Source organism: Aedes albopictus, chromosome 1, assembly GCF_035046485.1.
Source record: "Aedes albopictus strain Foshan chromosome 1, AalbF5, whole genome shotgun sequence".
In the NCBI taxonomy this organism is placed as follows: domain Eukaryota; kingdom Metazoa; phylum Arthropoda; class Insecta; order Diptera; family Culicidae; genus Aedes; species Aedes albopictus.
In genome coordinates this window covers 167,432,192-167,457,148 of record NC_085136.1, presented here as the reverse complement: position 1 = coordinate 167,457,148, position 24,957 = coordinate 167,432,192, and the positions used below count along the sequence as shown (strand labels likewise).

The window sequence follows — 24,957 nt, the reverse complement described above, 5'->3', positions numbered from 1 at the left end:
GGCTGAAAGTCTCTTAAATAAAAACAAATCAAACAATCAAACAATGAACTTTACAGAATATCAACTTTTATCCGTGTTGCTCATGAAAAAGTCTCGATAACTAATTCGCTTTTTAATAAAATAATGAATCAATTTTAAACACAATAATCTGCACTACATTCGAAAATAAAAAAGAGTCTAGCATGGAGAAATTTCTCTCGAACTGTCCACCTGACTCACAACTGTGAACAAACATACAATCATAGATCATAAAAACATCAAACGTATGTACTCTATTTTAATTTTTATAATTTACTAGCTGTCCCGGCAAACTTTGTCTTGCCAAGATGTAGTGGTTTGAGCTTCCTAGGTTTGACCAAGGGTTTGACAACTGTTGAGGTCATCACTGCACCGCACTCTAGATTGCTTTCAATTCAATCGTGATGATTTCCTTCGCAGCTCATGGAAAATCAGTACTTTTTCAATTTTGTTACTTTTCTAGCTGATTTTCGTAACTTTTTGTACATATAAACACAGCCACCACGAATACGAACCGAACCGTGCAAGAGTCATGCTGATCAGTTCATCCGTTCTTGAGTTTTGTTGCCTCAAAGGAACTTCAAACTCATTTTTATATATATAGATACGTCTCTGGCACAAACTTCCACCATACACCGGTTGATGCATATGTTGAATTCGGCACTTGTACGACTTGCGGTTTCGTCGTCGCCGTCGTCGTCGCCACCGAGAGCGGTCGATGGGTCTAGTCAGACGGGCGGCGGCTCGGAACACTAGGTCGGTCCACTCTGTGAGTGAGCTGATGAAAAAGCGAAACAGAGGAAAAAAAATCGAAAAGGTGAATTGCTGAAAACTGGTCAACAGACTTTGGCTATAGTTTTATTCGTAAACAGACATCGGACATCGCGGTAGTGATTTTGTGTAGAGCGCGCGCGCGTTTTCAGCAGGACTGCTACGACCATTTACGCCCGCCCGCGTCATCGTTGCCCGCGTCAATCGCTATAGAAGTGGTCTTAGTAGGCTTAGTAGCAACCGCAGCCTACTGCCATTCGGTCCTAAACTCGGCAGCTACACTCCATTAGTGATCCACAAATCAAACCGTCGCGGCGTGTTCAGCAAGCTGTATAACCGGAACGGTAGAGCATCGCAGGAAGCTCAACCCTAATTGGAGTAGTGTGACAATCATCCTAATTGTAGGGATGAAACAACTATCAGGAATCATCCTGTGCCTGGGATTGGCTGCGCTCTGTAAGTAATTACAGTTACCAAACGCATATAATCTGTTATCCTGCAACCTAAATGTGTATAATTGTGCTAGTGACCGAACCGGAATATGTTCAGTGTAAAAGTACGTGATTGAATAATTTTGCAATAAAATTTGAATATTTGCGCATGTCTCCGCTCTCACGCTCTTTCGCACATTGTGATAAATTACCATTACCCATTCATTTGAAACGGTTTGTCCCCACAACGAGCCCACGACACCCACCCGTTGTTGGGCCCCATTCCCGTCAACTACCCGTCAGCAAACCGCAAGGGTAAATAGGCGTCAAAATCACACACCTTCTTGCCAACACACCAGATTGCGTTATAACGTTTGCGTGATCATTAACGAACGATTGAAGTGTAATTGAATTGCAATATCCCGCCGTTGGCGTTGCTTAGGAGAGCACCTACCCTAATCTCGACTAGGAGGAACGATCAGTTGAGGGGTGCCACAATAAGCAAACGGGTTCGTCGCTTGCTTGCCGCGTCTGTCGTCTCCCGCATTGAAGTCGATTGATCGACGGGAGAAGTCGTTCGTCTCACGGTGGTGAATGCTCGTGTACCTAAGAAACTAGATCTCATTCAAATTTGGCATTCGAAATCTCTGCTTGGAACTTTTGGCGAATGTGTAGATCTTTTGGCGACTGGATATTTTTGGGAAGGTTAAGTCAATGACATGACTGTGAATAGTTGACTGATCGAAAGAAGATTGTGGTCTCAAAAGAATTGGATTAACTGATTGGTGTTGGGGTTGGGCTGTGATCGTACTCACAATGTCACGTATTGATGATGCAACAACCATGTACGAAGTTAAGGCAAAATTCGAATATGTATCACATTTGGCTGTGCAAAGGTGTTTTGCATACTACCATTAATCGTTAACGAGCATGCTTTTACATGCAGATTACGTGGGTTAACTTTGTAACATTTTAATGTGGCTGGGTTCGGGTTAGTTTTCCGTCATAGCCGTAGGAAAAGATTTACGTTTATTCAGCAAGACCTTGCTGAGGGTGACTGGTTCGATTCCCAGTCGGTCCAAACTTTCTTGAACTTTCCTGGGCATATAATATGTTCCTATCTGCCTCATATACACAAGCAAAATGGTCATTGGCTCTCGGTTAACAGCTGTGAAATTGCTCATAGAACACCATTCTGAGAAGCTGACTGTGTATCAGATGGGACATTACGCCTATGATAAGAATAAGAACTACACATCAGGTCTCAATAGGAGTGAATTTAGTATCAGTTAAGGTAATAAGATTCCTATTCACATATTTATACTCATATTTGATCACCATTTCGCTGTTCATCGTAGTGCTGCTTCCAGCTTTCAAACACTTCACGTTGGTACGTCCATATGTTCCCGTCTTTGTTTCTGGAAATTTTAGCCTGTGGCACGAGGCCGAAGTTTCCTAATTTCATAAAACCCCAATGTGCAGAAAAATCGCTTAAAATTTAATGAGGATACTGTTAGCAGTCAAATGTCGAAACACAGATTGAAAGAACGTGTACATTTTAGTGCCTTATGATGCCCATTGGTAGAGTGTGAGATTTATCAGTAGTGTGAATAACATATCATATAAATGTATATTTGTCCAAGGACTTTTCCTTATATTTTTCCCAGAAACTTCGGTAGAATTTTTAAGAAATGATTCCTTAAAGAAAAAGAGTGAAGTAGGGCAGTTTTGAATCTGCAATGTTGAACGTCAATATCGTCCTCAAATGCTAAATTGAAACTTTTATCATTTCACTTTATTTTAAGTTTATTCATTATACTTACGTATTTTGAGTGCTAGAAAATGTTGTTTCGATCAGAATCTGAAACTGACAATTTTGTTATTTCCTTCTTTAAATCATATGCTGTTCTTTAGAGTTATATATATATATACTGATGTAAGAGCAGTCGCATGATCACTTAAGTTCATCTTTCTTTTTTCGGCCAAATGGCATTCGGCCAAACAGCCAGCGTTCAGCCAAACAACCATTTTGGCCAAGTGGCGTTTGACCGAACAGTATTCGGCCAAATGATATTCAGCCAAATAACCCGGAATCGCCCTCCAGGTCTTTCTGTACCATCCGGCACTTCTCCAACGTAAGCTTCTTCACTTGGTATAGGGTAGCTGTCGGGAACTTCGGCGTCGCCTTCCTTCCATAGCTCCTTCGCCCTTATGTCTTCTTCCGGCTCGGGGAGCAAGGCGATGAAATTGCTGGACTCTTCCGTCAACGGCGCGTAAAGGTGAATGTCCTTCAGCCCGATCAGAATTTATGGCGCTGTATGCTGGACGTCGGTGATCGGTAGGCCTTGGAGATGCGCGTACTGCCTCACCACCTCTGAAATAGCTACCGTGTGCTGCGGAAGCTTCAGGCTCTCTACTGTGTGGACATTCTTGATGTAAAGACGTTGCATAGATACTCTCACCGAGATGAAGAGACTCGCGCACTGCGAATCTTTCTCCATTATGGAAACTCCGACATTCCACGTAACGCGCAGTGACTGTGTGACGCCTCGGACTCCTAAATGATTTACCAGTGCGATCTCCACCAGCGTATATGACTATCCTTCATCCAGAAACGCGATAGTGTTCACGGAATATTTACCACAGTGCAACGTGACGGGCATCATCCAGAAAACCATGGTTGGCTTTGGCTACGCAGCGTGAAAGCTGCAGCTTAGTCCTCCGTCTGGAATGATAAAATGAAGCAACGGGTTTTGACGCTCCTCACAGCCCTCGCAAGCTTAGCTTGCAGCCGACGGTACCATGCCCATTCAGGCACATTTGGCATAACTTCCATCTGCGTACCGCTTCCCATCGCTCTCCGAGCTAGAGTCTCCGAAACTTCTTGCAGTTCCAGATCCGGTGATCCACTCTGCCACAAATCCGGCAGGGCTTCCGCTCCCTCCTGGATGAAGTCAAACACCTACTCTTTACCACGTCGTTCGAATGCACGTAGCCATCGTGCGTTTTGCTTGTCGGTCCACTATTCGATCCGGATTCTCCGGAACGAGCGGGTTCCTTCTCCCTCCGTACGTAGCAACCTTGCTAGCGTCCTTCACGACCCTTGACAAGTTGGATTACGTCCGCAGCTTTATCACTTTGCTCTTCCTGCGATACCGTACCCATTCCAGCTGGGTGGCAGTCAGCAGCTTCCCCGTTAGCTCCTGGATTAGCATGGTACGTTGTTAACCCGGTCGCTTCTAGGTGATCGGTGTGCTGCTGAACTACCACTCCAAAACTAATGAAACTCGCCAGCTGATCCGCCTCCGTTGACGCTGCGTTGCGAACCTTTGCCAACAGCATGTTGAGAATTCGCTCTGGCCTGTCATACAGCATGCGCAGTGTCTCCATAATCTTTGGGACGGATTTTGGCAGAAGTAGTGGCGCTTCGTTGACGTCTCGTAGCTGCTGATGAACACCGCCCATTATTCCAATCTGCCAGAAAACGTTGGCAACTTCCAAGACAGGACTTGCCAAGCGGACATCGGCACCTTCGTCGGTTCTCGCTACCGATGTTTCCTCCCATCCTTACCTTTTCCGGTTTTTCGACGAGACTTCCCATGCTTTCTCTTTTCTTCGGATCTCTCCGAATTTTCATCTTCGCTGCTTTCTTCCTCCCCTGCTGAGCTCTCATCTTCCTCACTGGAATTTTCTTCTTCTTCGCAGCTTTCCACGTCTTCAGCGAACTATTCTTCTTCGGAACTCGCGCTTTCCGACTCAAAAACTTCTACCACCTTCTTCATCCTCTTGAATTTCTTCACCTTTCGGGTTTGGGAACTCCTGGTCGTCCGAGTGTCGTAGAATCTCCGTTGCGCCCGATCAAAAACATCTCCGGCAGACTCAATGGACCTCCAACCGGCTTCAGTGTCAGCTTGTGAGAAGCTTCCAGAGACGAATGTTATCGAGTGTGATACGCTCCTCTCGGAACTTCGAAGTTCGCTACCGTTGCATCCGCTTTTCTAAGGTTTCCATTCCTCGGCTTTTGCTTCTCGGGTACCTACTTTCTCTGGCTTTGCATGCTCCGATTCAGCCATCTTCCCTGTTCCCACTCTCCCGCCTCCAACAGCTTCCTCCAGCTCCTTTCCGCCATTGACCGCTTCCGTAATCCACTTCAGCTTCAACTGCTTCAATTTCTCATTCATCTCCATACGCATTTGCTCGAGTTTCGTCTGGTGGGCATCTTCTTCGGCGATCTTCTTCTCCTTCTGTGCCTGTTCGAACTTGGGTTCAATCTACCGCTTCACTTTCTACAGCTGCTGGCGCATCTCAAACAGCATCTCCTGCTTCGTCTTCGAGATGTTTCCGGTGCAAAACTTCCCCTTCTTCATTTCCCGCGTTTGCTTCACCTTCTTCGCTTCGAGCTGACAGCACCAAGAAACGTCCTTGACATCTGCTGTGATGCCAACACAGCCGCAGTGATACCATTTATAACTGTTCTGTCAGGACTTTATATTTCGGGATTTGGTCGGAACATCATTAAATTTTCAAGATTGGTATCGGTTCCTATTTTTCGTTGCTGATTTTCCGTTGTGAACTTTTTTACAGTTGGCTCGTGTGGCTGGACATCAAACTCCTACTTTCCGGTAGACCAAAGTGCACCGTTGAGCTTAGAGTCCTTCCTTGGCACTCGGACGTCGATCAGCCGCCCCTACTATGAGGATCAGCTTTAGACCAAAGTTCCCATCGCGGTTGGTTACCCGATCTTCCCTAAAGTTTCTCCTAGCCCGACAGGTGCCAAAACTACCCAGACAACCAATTTGCACGTATAATGAAGTTTGTATTCATGTTATACGTACTTTTATACGGTTAAGTTACATCTCATAAGATGCAGTAAAAGTGCCTTATGTGTACAAAAGTGGAGGCGCTATACGTGCATTGACGGGAATATAATGACGCTATATGACTTGAAGCGATATCTTATGGCTTATGCGATGTACGGTATGCACTATTGTGACGTGATATAGCACCTTATGCGACCTAAAATATACGAAATAAAAAAATCTTGTCACCCAAGTATCGAACTAATAACCTTTGGATTATCGAGCCGTACTTCACACTTAGCACCAAACACTACTTCTGAAACACACTGATTAAATGTCATGACATTCTAACTCACCTCAGTGATTGTTGGAATGCACTTGGTTTCCGTGCGCTGCACTTGTTCGGCAGGCTCTTTGGAAACCAAAATGATGTAGCCTGATTTCCCGCACAGTTACCTCTCTTACTAGCACCATCCATTGTTAATTATAATGTCAATAAAACAAAAATGATGACTTTGTAACTTGTTTTGTAACCATAATGATGACTTTTCACTTTCTTTTAGCTTTTTGGCACTCCAACAGCACCTCTTTCATTGTTATCACATATCACATCGCAATATGCCAACGTTAACGATTCTAACTTATGCGAGTTTGTATGTACATTTGAACGAGTTTATTTTCACTTTTATGCGATTTAGTTTGTACACCAATGCGAGTTAAACTAACATAATTAGAAAAGCACCAAGCGAAGTCGTATAATCATCGCAGTACGCAATTATGCGAATTCAGTTGACACTTTGCGAGTTCACTCGAACGCTTTTGCGAATAAGCCAAGTTCGTCGCAAAAAAAAACATCGGACTATCGTCCACTACGATGTAGTCATGCATTATAAAAGCTAATTTGCACTCTTATATGATTTTACCAGATACATCGCAGTAAGTTCAAAAAATAACATCATATGCGATGAAAATTGTCCCTCAGCCGTACTTTATACGATGTACAGCGTGCATCCTTATGCGATTCCTGGTTGTCTGGGTAGTGTTATAAAAGGCTTGTCCATGCAGCGGAAATAGTTATTTATGCAACAAGTTGCAAAATGATGATTTTTTCAGCACGAGTCGTACATTTATCCAACGGGGCTTGCCGAGTTGGATAAATACGAAGAGTGCTGAAAAAATCGAGTTTTGCAACGAGTTGCATACAAAGTTTTTTGTAATTGCAAAAAAGTTAAGCTTAATCTCTTCTTGCTACACAAACATGTATCAAGAGGAACCACGTGCGCGACTTCAAGCGTGCCTGCTATCTAGGCTGATCGGGAAAAGAAGTTAATATTTGTGATCAACTTCATACGGGCCCGAAAAGCCGAAAGTTTTTTGTAATTGCAAAAAAGTTAAGTTTAATCTCTTCTTGCTACACAAACATGTATCAAGAGGAACCACGTGCGCGACTTCAAGCGTGCCTGCGTTGTATTTGTGTTCGATCAGGTAGGCTATGGTAGGCTGGGTGTCACAAATTTTCAAGCTCCCGTCGTCGTCATGCAGCACCATCAGGTATCAGGTATCAGTAGGTCGGCTCTAGAGGCACGTTCTCCTCCATTCGGGAAATTTGTGCCATCGCCATGAACACGAGCCTATTCATCATTTACCTGACGGAGAAGGGAAGGAAAAAGGATAGGACATGGGAAAGGACAGGTAAGGGAATAGGATCGTCATACTCGCAAAAGCGTACCACAATGGGTTCACATAGCGTCCTGAAAAGGACACTGTAATAACGCATAAGCGTGCCACAATGGGTTCGAACAGCGCCCTGAAAAGGGCACTGTGATAATGCATAAAGCGTAAAGAGAGCCTATAGCTCTTTACCACAGCGGGTCAAGAACAACAGAACGTCCTGAAGATTCAGGTTTCTGAAGTCAGTTTCACTTAATAAGTGTTTCCCGAGTACTCGGAAACGCAATTGCGCAAAAGCTGGACAGTTACATATTAAATGATACGAAGTTCCATAATCGGATTCACAGCTATCACATGCAAATGAATCAGCTTGCTGAATATTCGCCATGTAATAACTGAGTCGGCAGTGGCCAGTCAATGCTTTGACCAGCATGCTGCAATTCTGCTTTGACAGATTTGTTAGATACTTTGCCACCCCTAGAGATGGCTCAGTACAATACAATTTTGTTTGACGACATGACTCCAAACTATTCCAGTATTGTTTGTGCTGAGTGGCAGCCCACGTGTCAATCTGAAGCTTCACCCAACACTTGGATACCGGAATAGCTGGCTCAGGGCCAATGAAGTCATGTGATGCTCCAGTGCGAGCTAACTCATCAGCCAATTCATTTCCAGCGATGGAAGAATGGCCAGGTACCCATACAAGGTGAACAGCGTTTGCTGAATTCAGCTCCTCAATTTGAGTTCGACAAGCGATAACTATCTTCGACCTGGAGTTGGCCGAAGCAAGTGCTTTAATAGCAGCCTGGCTATCTGAACAGAAGTATATTACTTTGCCCATTACGTGCTGCTGAAGTGCTGATTGCACTCCGCACATAAGAGCAAAGATTTCGGCCTGAAAAACGGTGCAGTGTCTGCCAAGTGAATAAGACTGATACAGTCTTAGCTCACGAGAATAAACACCAGCACCTGCTCGACCTTCGAGAAGGGAGCCATCAGTGTAACATACGATGCCGTCTGAAATACTTCTCTCCAGATAACCAGATGTCCACTCTTCCCTGGAAGGGAATTTCGTGGAAAATGTCCTATATGGAAAATTACAAGCAATTGTAAGATCACTTGGAGCAAGGACAACTTTGTCCCAATTCACCAAAAGTGGAAACAACGAGGTGTGTGTTAAACTGCGGTTCACAGGAGTTTCCTCTAGTAAACCGAGTACCCATAGGCGGTAAGTGCAAGAAAGTGCTTCTTGTTTGAGATGAATGTGTAGTGGGGCAACGTCAAAGAGAACTTCGAGAGCTGCCGTGGGAGTTGAAGAGAACGCTCCAGACATCGCCATTAAGCACATCCTTTGGAGATGGCCTAACTTTGATTGGACCGTTCTCACTTCGCCCTTTTGCCACCACACAAGGCATCCATAGGCCAATATTGGCCGAACAACAGTTGTGTAGATCCATTTGATATACTTGGGTTTTAGACCCCAAGTTGTACCAAAGGTTCGCCGGCATTGCCCGAAGGCCATACAAGCTTTCTTGATTCTGAACTCAACATGAGGTGTCCAGGAAAGCTTGGAATCAAGAATGACTCCAACGTACTTTACCTGTTCAGTCACATTGATTTCAGAATCAAAGAGACGTAAAGTTCGAACACCATTACGGTTTCGCTTTTCCGTGAAAAGAACAATAGATGTTTTACTCGGATTTACCGAAAGGCCATATTGGCGACACCAACCCTCAACTACCTGAAGAGCGTTTTGCATCAGGTCGAAAAGGGTGCTGATGCACATACCGACTAACAATGTTAGGTAGTCGTCGGCAAAACCATAAGTAGGAAAACCGCTATTATTGAGTTGCCTCAACAGCGTATCTGCTACGAGATTCCATAAAAGTGGTGATAAAACTCCCCCTTGGGGGCATCCACAAACACTCAATTTCCTAATCGCCGCTTGACGCAATGTCGAGAAGAGATGTCGGTTTTTGAGCATTTGGTGAATCCAATTGGAAATCATTGGAGATATACCATGACCCCGTGCGGCTTCCAATATGGCATCGAAAGGCACGTTGTCAAAGGCACCCTCGATATCTAAGAAAACACCCAAGCAGGATTGCTTTTGAGCGAATGCCTTCTCGATATCGTAAACAACTTTGTGTAAAAGAGTCACAGTGGACTTTCCAGATTGGTAAGCATGTTGGTTCACATGAAGAGGCACATTGGCCAGATGAACATCACGGATGTGATGATCGACTATGCGTTCTAAGCATTTCAGAAGAAAAGAGGTCAAACTGATAGGTCTGAAGCTCTTTGCTTCTTCATACGACGCGCGACCCAGTTTCGGAATAAACTTCACAGTAATATCCCGCCAGGATTTGGGAATATACCCTGTAGCAAAACTGCAAACAAGTAGCTGTTTCAAAACATGTTTGAAATGATCAAATCCCTTCTGAAGCAAAATAGGATAAATCCCATCTGCCCCAGGAGATTTGAAAGGAGCAAAGCTATTAAGTGCCCATTCAATCGATTCTAAAGTTATGATACTCCGAGCCGAAGCTAAAGAATCATAACTACAAGAAAAGACATCAGGTTCATCCGAAGATGTAATATCCACACATCCGGGGAAGTGTGTACTGAATAAACATTGTAAAACTTCCTCATCAGAGGAAGTGAAATCACCATTTGGCAAACGAAGTTCGTTGAAAATCCTTAGATTTTGCAAGGATTTTGTTCAATCGACTGGCTTCACTCAGACTGGAAACATTTGTACAAAGGTTTTTCCAGCCGGATCGTTCAGCAGACCGAAGAGCTTTCTGGTAGGCCTTGCGAGCCGACCTGAAAGCCTCCGATCCAGCCGAACGTCGTCTGTTCCAACTCTTTCTACATTGTTTCCTGAGCTTCGCCAGATCAGAGTTCCACCAAGGGGTTCCTCTCGTGGTCTTCACAGACCGCAGAGGGCAGGCTTCTTCAAAAGCTTCCATGATGAAGGCCGTTGTAGTATCAACGGCATCATCTAAATCACTTGGAGTGTCAATTGATGGTGAGTATCCATGAAATTTGGCTGCAACCAAATCGGTGAAGAGATCCCAGTTGGTTGACCGGGGATTCCTGAAACGCAAAGTTTGCGAAGTAACATTCACATGTTCAAACAAGATGTAACGATGGTCAGATAAAGATTCTTCATCTGACTAATTCTGCTAGAGCAAAGTGTTATGTCTAACACTTCCTCTCTACCAGATACCATGAAGGTTGGGCGGTTGCCTATGTTAAGTAATCCAAGATCTGTACTACTTAAGTATTCCATCAAACTGGAGCCTCTCAAATTGATGTCTGAGCTGCCCCAGATTATATGGTGAGCATTAGCATCACTACCAACAATTAGCGGAAGGCCTTTTGAAGTGCAGTATGCAATGACTTGCTTGAAAGCATCCGTAGGGGATGGTTCATCATGCGGTAAATAAACCGAACAATAAACGTATTTCCTGTTGAGGTTTCCAACAGATACATCTATTGTGATAGCACATACATCTCTGGTAGTTAGTTCAGAGATGAGTGTAGCAACGATTGCGTTGTTGACAAGCACACATGCTCGAGGCATGACACGTGAGTTTGCCATTTCATTTTTACTGAAAGTAGCAAACACCGGATTCACAAGGTTTCCTAAATAGAAATTCCCCTTACGAAAGTAAGGTTCTTGGACTAACGCCACTTGGGCTGTACCATTTTGCATAAGTCTACAAAGATTGATCGTTGCTGTTCTTTTGTGCTGAAGATTGATCTGAGCTATCCTAACCGTAGCCACTACCCAAACTAGGCAAGATTAAACTCTTAACAATCACAGCACAAAAAAGAACAGCAACAATAAAGCCAGATCGGTATCGATTTGAGTGCGCCAAAGGCGAGGATTCACAGAATACACTGTGTAAAACGCATAATGCGAAACCATATAGGTGAAAATCTAAACTAATTAATAACATCTTCATAATCCCGCCCTTATTCAGCCTCAAGTATGAGATTGAAGAAGGGCAGCTGATTGTCTCGGAGAAACACAAGGTCCACCGCGCTATTGCTCCGGTTAGCACAGTAAGGGCAAATACTGTGGAGGGTGCCCTGGTACTCCACAGGCTCCGTTTGCGATTAGGTTTTTATAAGACCCCCCTAACCATTCATTCCTAGGCACGGTAAGCGTAAAGCCGCATAACACCATGAATTAGGGGTCACCTGATTAGTGGATTCCTACCACTGGAACAGGCGGTCCGTAGTGCTATTCTTAGCCAGTTGAACTAACCGCTACCGACACTACACAGCTATCTAGGCTGATCGGGAAAAGAAGTTAATATTTGTGATCAACTTCATACGGGCCCGAAAAGCCGAAAGTTTTTTGTAATTGCAAAAAAGTTAAGTTTAATCTCTTCTTGCTACACAAACATGTATCAAGAGGAACCACGTGCGCGACTTCAAGCGTGCCTGCTATCTAGGCTGATCGGGAAAAGAAGTTAATATTTGTGATCAACTTCATACGGGCCCGAAAAGCCGAAAGTTTTTTGTAATTGCAAAAAAGTTAAGTTTAATCTCTTCTTGCTACACAAACATGTATCAAGAGGAACCACGTGCGCGACTTCAAGCGTGCCTGCGTTGTATTTTTGTTCGATCAGGTAGGCTATGGTAGGCTGGGTGTCACAAATTTTCAAGCTCCCGTCGTCGTCATGCAGCACCATAGGCAAGAGCGAAAACAGTTCCAGCTACTGCCTCTACACCTGATCTGCAGTCCGAATCAGAATCTAAATCATCCTTATTCGAACTCGAGCTGCTCAATGGATATAGAAGCAGCAGCTGTATCAACGGAAGTTGTGATAGTTGGCAAAAAGTGAGCGCTGGCAAAAGTGCCGAAAAGTACTACTTTTCAGCACTCTGAAGAGTGCCGAAAAGTAGTACTTATCGGCACTTTTGTTTTAGTGAAGAAAAGTAGGCCGTTATATTGCCCTTACCGTGAGTGAAAAGTAGGGGAATATGCAACGCAATTACAAAAAGATTTTTATCACAAGATTTGATGTACTTAGAACTAGAACTAGTGAAGTTGGGTAGACTTGAAATATCTCAAAAATATCACGGAACGGCTTTGAAAATTGCAAGAGGTTCGCGAATTCCGGTAAGAGTAGCAGAAAATACCAACAGTAGAATAAAAATGAAGTCCTGAACTTTTTTGTTCATATGTATGTGTATTTTCACTTAATGCTAATTCTACACTTAAGCCCTGAACTTCATGCAAGATTAGATGACCTTGAGATTTGAAGAAGTTCTATAATCCTGTATGGTTGTGTAACGATAAATATCGATTAATAGTGAAAGCTACTATAGTGTTATGGCGGTAGATTCAGCAAGCTAAGCTCAATAATGTGCGTTATTTCTAGAGGCTATGATTAAAATCTGTAAGGAAAAACAAATCGGGTGAAAACTTTGTTTTTTATTCAATTATAACTAGAGTTCGATCCAGTTTAATTTACTCGATGCAGCTTGAAGCTACGTAATACTATGTAGCCAAAAGATCAACGGATTGCTAAGAACATACATTCCCCTGCCCTTACACATTGGTTTAACATGTGTAGTACGACATGCTGCACTTCAACATTGTAAGCATTTAATAGCTGCTCAACCTCACGTTAAGCACTCGAGGTATATTTCCATTCTTATCGCTCGTCATGATTTATGGCTCGCTATAATGTCATCGCCTACATAACATCAGATTATTTGAAGCAATTTGAAATATGATTCAGATCGATAGGTTTATTGGCTCTCATGTCAAAAACCACTCAACCATTACGACACACGATCAACAACGGATACCAAGCCAGCTCCTTGAATTGCATCCACCTAACAAACAAAGCGAAGCCCAGAAGCCGGTTTGGCTTGTGGCGAGCTTAAGCTCTTAGGAAGTTGCCGTTCACACAAATGGAACCTCAAATTCCGAGATGCGATGGCATTTGAAGGAACATACCATGACTGTGTATACTAATCCAACAGGGTTGATCTTAGCTATACCAAGCAAGCCAAACGGGTTCTGTGCGAGTTGAGTTGACGACTTCCATCATTTTCAAATGGCATCATCATCATCACATATGTATAGTGTACACATGCATGTGCTTGCCACTGCCAGTGAAAATTTGAACCATAAATGCCGGCTGCTGAAGGTTGCACTTCGAGCTGCAACCGACTTCGCCGAAGACGACGACGCCGCTGTTGCAGCAGTCTACATACATATATTGAACGAATGTTTTCACTAATGGGCAGTAGGTTAATTTGATGCCCAATGAGTCGTACCGAACCGTACGGTATTGCCTCTTTTCACAATTGGACGATCGCATACATTGTTTTTACGCAAGGATGATCTTCAACAGTGTAGTTGGGGGCATTCAATAATTATTTATGGCGGTTTATTTGCCTATAATTAATTGAATAATTTCGTTCACTGTGGCATTAGCCCAACGCAGTGGTACCGATGATCGGAGTGAGCTTGGACCACAATATGCAGTTATAAAATCACGATAGGTTTTCCTCTGATTCTACCTGTTAACGTGTACTTCATCTTGACAGAGGTAATGGTCACGGCCATTCTCATTGTGTTCCTCTAAATTTAGAAGTTCGAAAACATTACTACCACTTTGAAGAGGGCCCTTGTAGGATGTTGGGGTCAATGCACAACATCATCGTGGTGCGTAACATCTTAGGAGGGTTGATAAATGTTTGACGTAACTTTTTTTAAATATTCTAGGTCTTTTTTTAATTTTTCTAAGAACACCGTAATACCGGCAAAAATCGTCTGAACCAACCGCGCCCAGGCAAACGTTTACTTTTTGCGTCGAAAAATTCACTCCCGACAAGGAATCTTCTAAATCTAGCAACGCTTACGCGACTGTTTATTTTCCTAATCTTACAACGTACTTTCGACACCGAATTTCCTAAAACCAGTTTTCTTCTGAATCGTGCCTCTGCTGTACATAGTAGCCGTCTCCATTGCACTCGGTCCATGGCTGTTTGTCTCCAGTTCCGCACTCTGCGCAGGATCCGCAGATCGTCCTCCACTTGGTCGACCCACCTACACTGTGGTGCATAATTGATCGGACAAACGCCGATTTTCATACAAAATGACCAAGTTTGAGATGCTGTAACTATAGTTTGCTTTGGTGGATTGAGCTCAATTTTTGATACGCAACTGCAAATATGCTGAATTTTGTGTATACAAAGTATAAAATGTTTTCGTTCACAGGTCTGGGCGTGGCAAGGCGTTGAAAAAATTGCAAAAGTGATCGGACAGCGGCACGCGTGTAAATCAAAGGGGTACCGCTGTCCGATCACTTTTGCAATACTTTCAACGCCTTGCCACGCCCAGACCTGTGAACGTAAACATTTTATACTTTGTATACACAAAATTCAGCATATTCGTAGTTCCGTGTCAAAAATTGAGCTCAATCCACCAAAACAAACTATAGTTACACCATCTCAAACTTGGCCATTTTGTATGAAAATCGGCGTTTGTCCGATCAATTATGCACCACAGTGTAGCTCGCTGCACCTTCTTCAACTGCATGACAGCAATAAAACGCATTCTATTTTCTCTTCTTTATTGTTCTGCGTTGCGTGAGCAGCGAAGCATCATTTCTAAACCGTGTGGCAAGCACGCACGAGAATATTCTATGCCAGAGATGTTCAAGAAATCCCCACAACGTAAAGATCTTAAACCGTACCGGGGATTAAAATTGGGCACCCTACGTAAAATAAACTTCAAATTCACTATCAAATTAGGATCATAGTGTGTAACACCTAGCTTTAAGATGAAAAATGTGAACTTGGATAAGATGGAAAAAGTTCGTCGCTTATTGCACACGCAGCATAGATGTCGCCAAAAGCAATTAGCACACCACAATACAAAGATACAGTCTAGAGTCCTTATAGACGGCTTCCGTCTACACGGTCACCCATTACAAGGATTTCTATTAAACGGCAGTCCGTGTTGTAGGAATCCAAGAGTATATGGGATTTCGCCTAATTGGGGGTGTGAGCGAATATCTCAGGCGTAATCAAAGATAGCGTTATGCTTTCTTTGACAAAGTTGTAGTACTAGAATACATCTACCACACAATGGCAACTAACATCTAATAAGTTGGCAATTTGGCCGCTAGAGGCGCTATGTAGAAGTGGTTGCTATGTAAACTCGCCAATAGTAGCACTCATAGTTATTACACGCGATATCTCAAGATCTACTTTATTTGGAGCAATGCTTTCTTCGGCAAAATTGTTCAGTAGGTCAAGAATAATCTGGTGATTCACCAATTAGTTTGTGATTTCGTCGTTAGGTGGCGATACTCGTCAGGTAAACTTCCAAACTTCTCTATCTCGGGATTCAGAGCAGATAGAAGAGTGTCGTCTTCGGCAAAGTTCTTCATGAAGTCAAGAGCAATCTGGTGATTCAACAATGAATTGGTGATTCCGCTGCTAGGTGGCGCTAGTTTCCAAGTAAAGCTGCAAACTCCGCTATCTTGGAATCCAGAGCAGGTAGAAGAGTGTCGTTTTCGGCAATTTTCTTCAGGAAGTCAAGAGCAATCTGGTGATTCAACAATTAGTTAGTGATTTCGCTGCTAGGTGGCGCTAGTCGTCAAATAAAGTTTTAAACCTATCTATCTCGGGATCCATAGCAGATAATAGGGTGTCGTCTTCGGCAACAATCAACAATCACCAATTAATTGATTAATCATCAGATAGCTCTTGATTCCCCGAAGAACTGGGAATCAAGAGCTATCTGATGATTAATCAATTAATTGGTGATTGTTCTTGACTTCCTGAAGTACTTTATCGAAGACGACGAAGAACTTTGCCGAAGACGACACTGTTCTATCTACTCTGGATCCCAAGACAGAGAAGTTTAAAACTTTATTTAACAACTGGTGACACCTCATGGCTAAATCACTAACTAAATATTGAATCAGCAGACAGGTTCTGCCTTCTTAGGGGTCTACAGTTAGCCTAGTGGTTAAGGCTATAAATCGTCAATCCGGAGACGGCGGGTTCGATTCGCGTTCCGGTCGTGAAAATTCTCTCGATTCTATGGGCATAGTGTATCATTGTCCTTGCCTCTCAATATACTAGTAGGAATGTTTTATGCAAACATATGCTATTTAGTTCTGTAATCTTACTATATAAAACGAACTCATATTACAGTGGTTGTTTTCATCAACTAAAGCTCCATAACAGTAAGAATGGCCCATCACATCCTAAAAATATAAAACAACGCTTGTTGTTCATCGAACTATTTTGGTCAATACAGTGGATTATGTAACCACAGATAAGCAGACGAAACACTCTGATAATTCTCATCGTACACCGATTTAATGGTCTATTTAAAAATATCATAGATGGCCAACTGACCAACCGTGGCGCTTGCATTGTTGAGCGAATACGTTTCCGTGACTATGATGTGAATCGAAAAATGTTCGATGTGTTACGTCTGTTTGTCTGTGATGTAACACTAGCTATGGTCTACGGAGTAGTTTGGTTGATCTGGAATATCTCAAAACTATCTTGGAATGACTCATGAAATACCAGAGGGATTACTGAATGCAGTTGGATGTGTAATGTTACAGTTCATTGTGAGAATGACTACTGTTACTGCCAAGAGCTAAACTTCAGGACAGTTTGGTCTACTATAGTATATAGTAGACTTCAGGTTGGTCCAGTAACCGCGATTGATTATGCAACGTTACGCAGTATATCAGTTTAGCTACTGTTACGACTGTAGACCTGAAATTCTGAACTCAAAGGCGGTTTAACTGGCCTGGAATATTGCTATACTAAGTGTCTCTAAATGACATCTGAGAGTGTAAGACTGAATTTCAGAACTTCAAGATAGTTTGGCTGACCTGGAATATTTCTCTAGTGTCTCTAAATGACATTTTAGATTTCAAGAGATATACGGATCCCAGCAGATTATGCAATGCTGTTTTTTATGGCGAAAACACTTTTTTTTTGTAGATTTGAAGGACTTCATTATAGGACAGTTTAAGACCCTAAATGTCCCAAAGGTTTATAATTATTTCAGGAAGACTTCAGGTTGATCCAGTAACCGCGGTTGATGCAACGTTATTCAGTATATCAAATATGGCTACTGTTTCGAGTGTAGACCTGAAGTTTTTAACTCTAAGGTAGTTTGGCAGACCTGGAATATCCCTATAGTGTTTCTAAATGATATTTGAGATTTCAAGAGCTTCACGAATCCCAGCAGATTATGCAATGCTATTATTTTTGGCGAAAACACATAAAGTTATTCTTGTAGATGAAGAACTTCATTATGGAAAGGTTTGGACGACCCCAAGTTTCCCAATGGTTTATAATAATATCAAGTAGACTTCAGATTGGTCCAGTAACCGCGGTTGATTATGCAACACCGATTATGTTACTCAGTATAGCAAATACTTGACCTGAAGTTCTGAACTCCGAGGTAATTGACCTGGAATATCCCTATAGTATCTATAAATGAGATTGTAGATTATGCAATGCTATTATTTATGGCAAACACAAAAAAAAATATTCTTGTAAGAAGTATCACCTAGAACATACCAGAATATAAAACACTTTTCGATATTTTTAACGACGATTAAATGATTACATATGAATGTAACCCATATCCAAATTCAGCTTTTGCTTTTTGAACAATTGGTTTGTCAATTATATCGTTTCTCCAAACTTCATGATGCTTTGAATGTTCTAAGTCTGAGTCTCAAATACAAATATTCCAATGTTTCCTTAATAGAAGGCTCAATTTGCAACAACTTTGCCGCAGACTGTTTTCTGTTTTATTGAATGTGGGAACTTATACAGCCGTTTCTGTTAGGGTCATGACCCCTTCAGCTCCAAAGAGTTAAGAGATGTTTTCGGAGGATTTCGGTGGCGTTGGGGAAGATTCCAGTAAAACTTCTATAGGTGTTTTAGAGCGTTTCAGGTGCTATCAGCAACGTGATGGGGGTCTCAGCAGGTGTTCAAACCCGAGAAGAAAAGAATATCACTAGCATAATTAAATGTGTTAATGTTATCTAGTGATTTCAAAACAGAATGAGATCAATTCTTCTTCTTTATGGTTTTACGTCCCCACTGGGACTTGACTTGCCTCGCTTCAACTTAGTATTCTTTGAGCATTTCTACAGTTATTAATTGAAGGGCTTTCTTTGCCTGCCATTGCACGAATTTGTATATTCTGAGGCAAGCACTGGAGAGAATGAGATGAATACAAGACCTATAAACAAGCTATGGGTTTGTGTAGTTATAAATTTGCTTTTCCCCTCTGTTCGGGAAAACATTTCAGGTGCGTTTCATAGGGCCTCAGGGATGCTCAAGTGGCATTTCAGAGGAACTTTAAGGGTTTCATCAATGTTTACGGGGATCTCAGAGGGTTTCAGGGACAAATCAGAGGGAATTTTAGGTATATTTTAGAGGTGTTTCAGAAGGCTTCAGATATTTCAGTGCTCGCCGGAAAAAATCACTGGTTTCAGCAGGACTTTCAGGGGCATTTTAATTATTTCAGGAGTATCAGTCGAGCTTTTATATGCATTTGAGTGGATTTCAGGAGCGGTCCGAGAAATCTCAAGATGATTCTTGGAATTTTCAAGAATTTCAAAAGGGTTCCGAGGATTTCAGGGGTGTCAGTGGGTTTTCAGGCGCGACTTTGAAGTTGTGAATCTGTCCGAAACGCCCATAAAAATGCTTGAAATATCTTAAAACAATTCTAAAGCCATCTGTAAAGCGCCACCCCACGAAACCCACCAAACATTCTATTTCAACGTACATTTCAAACATATAGTGTTGACGAGTTACAGTGGAAATATTAGCTCAATCGGAACATTGGTTACGGGATGAGATGTATAAAGTGAGCATTAAAACAGCTTAAAGTCGAAAAAAATCAGCTCTATTGTAATTTTATCCTTACCATTTTCGAACTAGCTGAACTTGATTCTACAAAATTCTGTAAACTAGTGCAATTGAAGTGTTTCAATGTCGTTTTGTTGATAGTTTATTATGCCTAGTATAATAATTTCATCCAGTCGAGAAGTGTTATATGGAATATTGATTAGGGGTAATAAATTTCAATGGTCGCGAATTAAACAATTCCTCATCACAATCGAAGCCATGTGGAACTCACCCATATCTCAATTAGACATTGCGTAACAAAACGTGTATCGATAATAGTAGTGATCAACAACATGTGTGTTAACAGTTAAACATGTGCAATTTGCACTGATGCTACCCACGTTGTACATGCATCTGCAACCGCATCATTGCCTCAGTTGGTAGTTAAGAGGTAGGAGTAGGCGCATCATCAATCTTCATGGGACGGGTTTTGCGTAAACGGAAAATGTAGTGAAAGAAAAATGATAAAACTGGATGCTGTTGGGATTAAACCTGACACCCATATGCATTAGACTGGCTTAAAAACACAAATGTGAGAACGTTCCACAGGGTACGCTAGGATTGATTGCGCCTTGGAGTGAGCAGAACAACCTGTAAAAGGTTCAGCAAATGAGTTGAAGTTTGTGAGGGGTTCGGGCCCAAATAATTGGGAAATCTATCGTTCAGTATGTCAGTTTATGGTGTTCGATTTAGCTCAAAATGAAGAAAATGGCAGTTGATACCTACTCTTAGGAACAAGTTTGCAAAAGATCATACCACGCTAAGATGCCACTTCATGGAAAAATTCACAAATTACATCCATAATTTTCGGACATTTCCGACTGTCTGTCGCCCCTCCGTTCCGCTTTTTATTGTATACATACTCAATACATAGAGTGTCACCCCCCTCTTCGCTAAATGATGGTCGTCATATTTGAATCACCCCTAATATGGAAAGCGTAGGCATCAACAACCATGCGCCTCCATGAGATTCTAAATCTTCTTGGAAAAATATGGATGGTAATAAAATCACCAGAAAACCTTAATTGCATGCAAGAAAAACCGGAAGTTGTCAATTTTTATTGGGAAATCAAGAGATTTTTCGTGGGTTTGGCGGCCTAGCTTCTAGAATAATGTTTTAGGCAAACATATCATGATACCATTCACCAATAGTAATGATAAAATCACATTCAGGAATGATTTTATGAGTTGGGACATTTTACCTCATCTTGGCATTTTGGACTATGTTCCTCTGCAAACTGTTATTGCTGCTGTTTATTTAGCCTATGCTTGACCACAACTACTAACAATAGCAAAACCCCTGCTTTGGATACACGATCGCTTGAAATATACACGATTCGCATTTAATTTATAGACGACTTTCCAGCATGTATATAAGTTCAAGTATACCTCTTGAGCCAATAGACGGACAGTTTGTTAAAAACAACTGTAGATTTATGATCATCAACAGAGTTGTACCACAGACAAACAGATGTAACATTGGAAACATTTCTATCGATCACAAGTTTAATGACAACCAGAGGCACATGCATCGTTTTTCTTTGCACTTAACGTTCCAAACTAGCGCCTTCTATGTTGATGCTATTGCACTACGCAATGTTTCGTGCAACATGTCCAACATGGTAGAGTAAACTGAAAGATATATTTTCACGAAAATTGTTCTAGGTGTTACCAAGGGTGTTACGTGTTTTTGTCTGTTGTTATACTAAAGAAAACATGGATGACGAAGCGGAGTCTGAAGATGACGAAATACTTAACCGTTCTCCCTGCTGCAAACTTCAACTGGGTAGAACTGTCTATCTCTCTTACCACAAGTCCACCGCAAACTGGTAATTAACTAGGCATAATACTAAGAACGTAAAAAGGCATACTCAATCTGAACGCCGCAGCGCGCGAAAACTGGTCCATAAGCCAACTCGCTCGACGTGACAAGAGAAAGGGAGAGCGGAAAAGCATACTGGTTTTTCTATACAGTGATAATAGCCATAACTTCCACAAGGTCTCTTCTCAGTGTTATTTAGAAGGGTTTCACTACTGGGTTCTTTTTTTTGCCTGAAAACGCATATACACTTCGCGCATTGTTTGAAGGTTAGCCAGCCAGTCCGTGCCCCGCCCTGCCCGGTACGGTGGTGTTGGCATACGCCCGAGATTTGAAAGTGGAGCCCACACCATCGCATGCTACTTGAGGGACTTTGGGGTTTCGATCGAAGGCATTATGATTGCCACACAACAGAGTTGCGACTGATGGAGTGGAGTGCGCCCCAACTGGAGCAGCGAGACTGTCTGTCACGCGAGGCGACGACCGGCCAACGACGGCAGTTGGCCACCGCGCAGATGAATAAAGGCCTTATAATCGCTCCGTCATGTGTCATTTTAATTTGATCGACTTTGAGCACATACATGGCTATCAGAGTGGGGACCACAATTAATCATTTGCCATATTGGTGTTCGTTTTCAATCTCCTTGACTTGCAAGATCTAAGTAACTTTCGCAGTTATAAAGAAGCAAAAAATGTCACTTTGGGTATGAATCATATTACAGGTCGGACTCGATTATCCGGAGTCGGGTTCTGGTGCTTTTAAAATGAGGGGCCCAGAATCAAAGGGGTGTAAGTGACCATTTTGTCGATTTGAGCTGAGCATATCATAAAATTCTTCAGATTTCAAGCTTTCAGGAAATTTTTTAAGATTGTTTCTACGATGATTGGAAAAATTACAATAAATCAGAGAAAATTGGGATGATTTTGAAACTTCATACATTTTGTATGGGATGAAAAATTGGTCAAAAATTTTACACCTCATTTACTCGAAAGTAGGTTTTCGTCACTTACATCCCTATCTAACCCCCTCAAATAATATCTCGCAAACGAAATGCTGTACCGGGATATCCTCGAACAACAGACATCCGATGGGTGGTCCAAGGTGCCCGGCCTTCAAGAAAGCCGGAGTGAACAACAAATCACAGTGCAGGTAACGCAGCTGAACCTGAACCACTGTGATGCGGCTCAGCAACTGCTTTGTCAGGCGGTTTCTGAGTGGGAGACGGATATCGCCATCATATCGGACTCATACCGAGTACCCGTCGGCAACGGCAACTGGGCCTCAGATGGGACCAGAAAAATGGCGGCGATATGAACGACGGGTAAATACCCCGTCCAGGAGTTGGTGTCTACTACCTATGAGGGCTTCGTGGTCGCCAAAGTAAACGGGGTCTTCTTCTGTAGCTGTTATGCGCCTCCACGGTGGCCGATCGAGCAGTTGACGCAAATGCTGGACCGCTTAACGAACGTGCTAACAGGGCGAAGGCCGGTGGTATTAGCGAGTGACTTAAATGCCTGGGCCGTGGAATGGGGAAGCCGTTTCACGAACCAGCGGGGTCAGATCCTGCTAGAAACACTGACCATCTTAGATGTCGACTTGGCTAATGTCGGTACCAAGAGTACCTTTAGTGGAAACGGAGCGGAGTCAATTATTAACGTGACCTTTTGTAGTCCAGGCATAACAAGTAGTTCGAACTGGAGAGTAGATGATGGCTACACTCACAGCGACCACCTGGCGGTTCGCTATAGTATCGACTACAACAACAGCAGACAGCGGATAGAGGAAGAGGCGGCTAGGCCAAGGCCAAGCCCTCGCAGGTGGAAGACATCATACTTCGACGAAGGGGTATTTAGGGAGGCGCTCCGCCGTGAGCGAAACTTAATCGGTTTAGACGGCGACGAGCTGGTAGCGGTGCTCTCTCATGTGTGTGATGCGACCATGCCTAGGCGAGTCCAACCTAGAAATGGGAGGCCACCAGCTTACTGGTGGACCGACGCGATTGCGGACCTGCACCGCGCCTGCCTACGGGCTAGGCGGCGGATGCAGCGAGCACGATCAGAGGAAGAGCGAAACGAACGGCGGGTGGTGTTCGCCGCTGCAAAAACCACGCTTAAGACCGAGATAAGAGCAAGCAAAAAGGCCTGCTTTGAGGGTCTCTGTCAGAGTGCCAATACGAACCCGTGGGGTGACGCCTACAGGATCGTTACGGTCAAGACGAGAGGTGTGATGGCTCCTACAGAGCAATCTCCAGAGATGTTGGAGGGGATCATTGGAGGACTTTTTCCGCGTCATGATCCTACTCCTTGGCCTCCTTTCGTAGGACAGCCGGGGACTGGGGCTGGCGATAAGGAGAGGGTCACCGATGTGGAACTTGCGGGGATAGCTAAGACCCTTAGCGTAGGTAAGGCCCCAGGTCTAGACAGAGCGCTATGCAGAAATGCCTGGACGAGGTAGTTTTCCCTGAAGCTTGGAAGAGGCAGATACCAGGCTATTGCCAAAGGCGGGGAAACCACCCGGAGACCCGTCGGCATATAGACCAATATGCTTGATTGACACGGCGGGGAAGGTGCTCGAAAATATCATCCTCAATAGAATGTTGAGGTTCACCGAGAGCGAAAATGGATTTTCGAGCAACCAGTACGGCTTCCGGAAGGGGAGGTCCACCGTAGACGCTATCTTGTCGGTTACAAAAACCGCCGAGAAAGCACTCGAGCCTAAGAGGAGGGGAATTCGCTTTTGCGCGGTAGTCCCAACTAACATTTGCAAGTCACAAACAAGCAAGCTTGCTGAATTGTTGCTTAATAATGGTAATGATAGCTGAACTAAAATTATGCTCAACACATTACTGTTTAAAAGATTTTTCAATTGAGAAAGTAGTCAATGTTCGACTTTCCTCATCGGTATCAACAATGATAAATTAAAACACTTTTCAAAAGTTTAACAAGAAATTTATTCGACAAGCATTGATTCCTTAACAAAAGAGTTTAACAAAACATTTGTCTGCATCTTATGAGGCTGATGCATCGAAAAGTATATGCTCCTGAACAATGTGCTTTTCACTTGTCAAATAAACGCCTTCAGCCCGTCATAGTTTGACTCGGAACTTTTTACGGATAATGGGATAAATCATGGCTAAAACTGTTTAGACAACCAAGTTGTTAAAGAATCAATATTTTAAACGAATCACATAACATGAAACATAGTAAAATTATGAAGCTTAACATTGAGTGGCAAGAGACGTAATATATATTTTATCTTCCGCAGCAGTTCGATTGTACGAGACGCTTGGATCGATGCATTTGACATTTCAGTGCTGTCGTGTTTACTGAATATTGTTCCCACAGTCACCTAGATAACCAAACAGCATTCAGAAATCGACACATTTCAAGTATCCCTAAACATCCTTATGCACTATCTATTGAACATAATATCAAGATTCCACTATAAAAGCATAAAAAATGGCTTAACGGATCTTCGACTGAGCATGAGTAGATTACCTGAACA

General features: G+C 42.8%; 1 protein-coding gene across 1 annotated transcript in view; it reads left to right on the top strand.

Moving 5' to 3' along the window:
* Window positions 1–758: 758 nt before the first annotated feature.
* The window catches only part of LOC109431578 (protein obstructor-E), a 36,879-nt gene continuing 12,680 nt past the window's right edge, over window positions 759–24,957 (top strand). Inside the window, exon 1 of the mRNA XM_019707817.3 lies at window positions 759–1,245. Coding sequence (XP_019563362.3) covers window positions 1,197–1,245 — 49 coding nt within the window. The 5' untranslated portion in view covers window positions 759–1,196. The remainder of the gene's footprint in view (window positions 1,246–24,957) is intronic.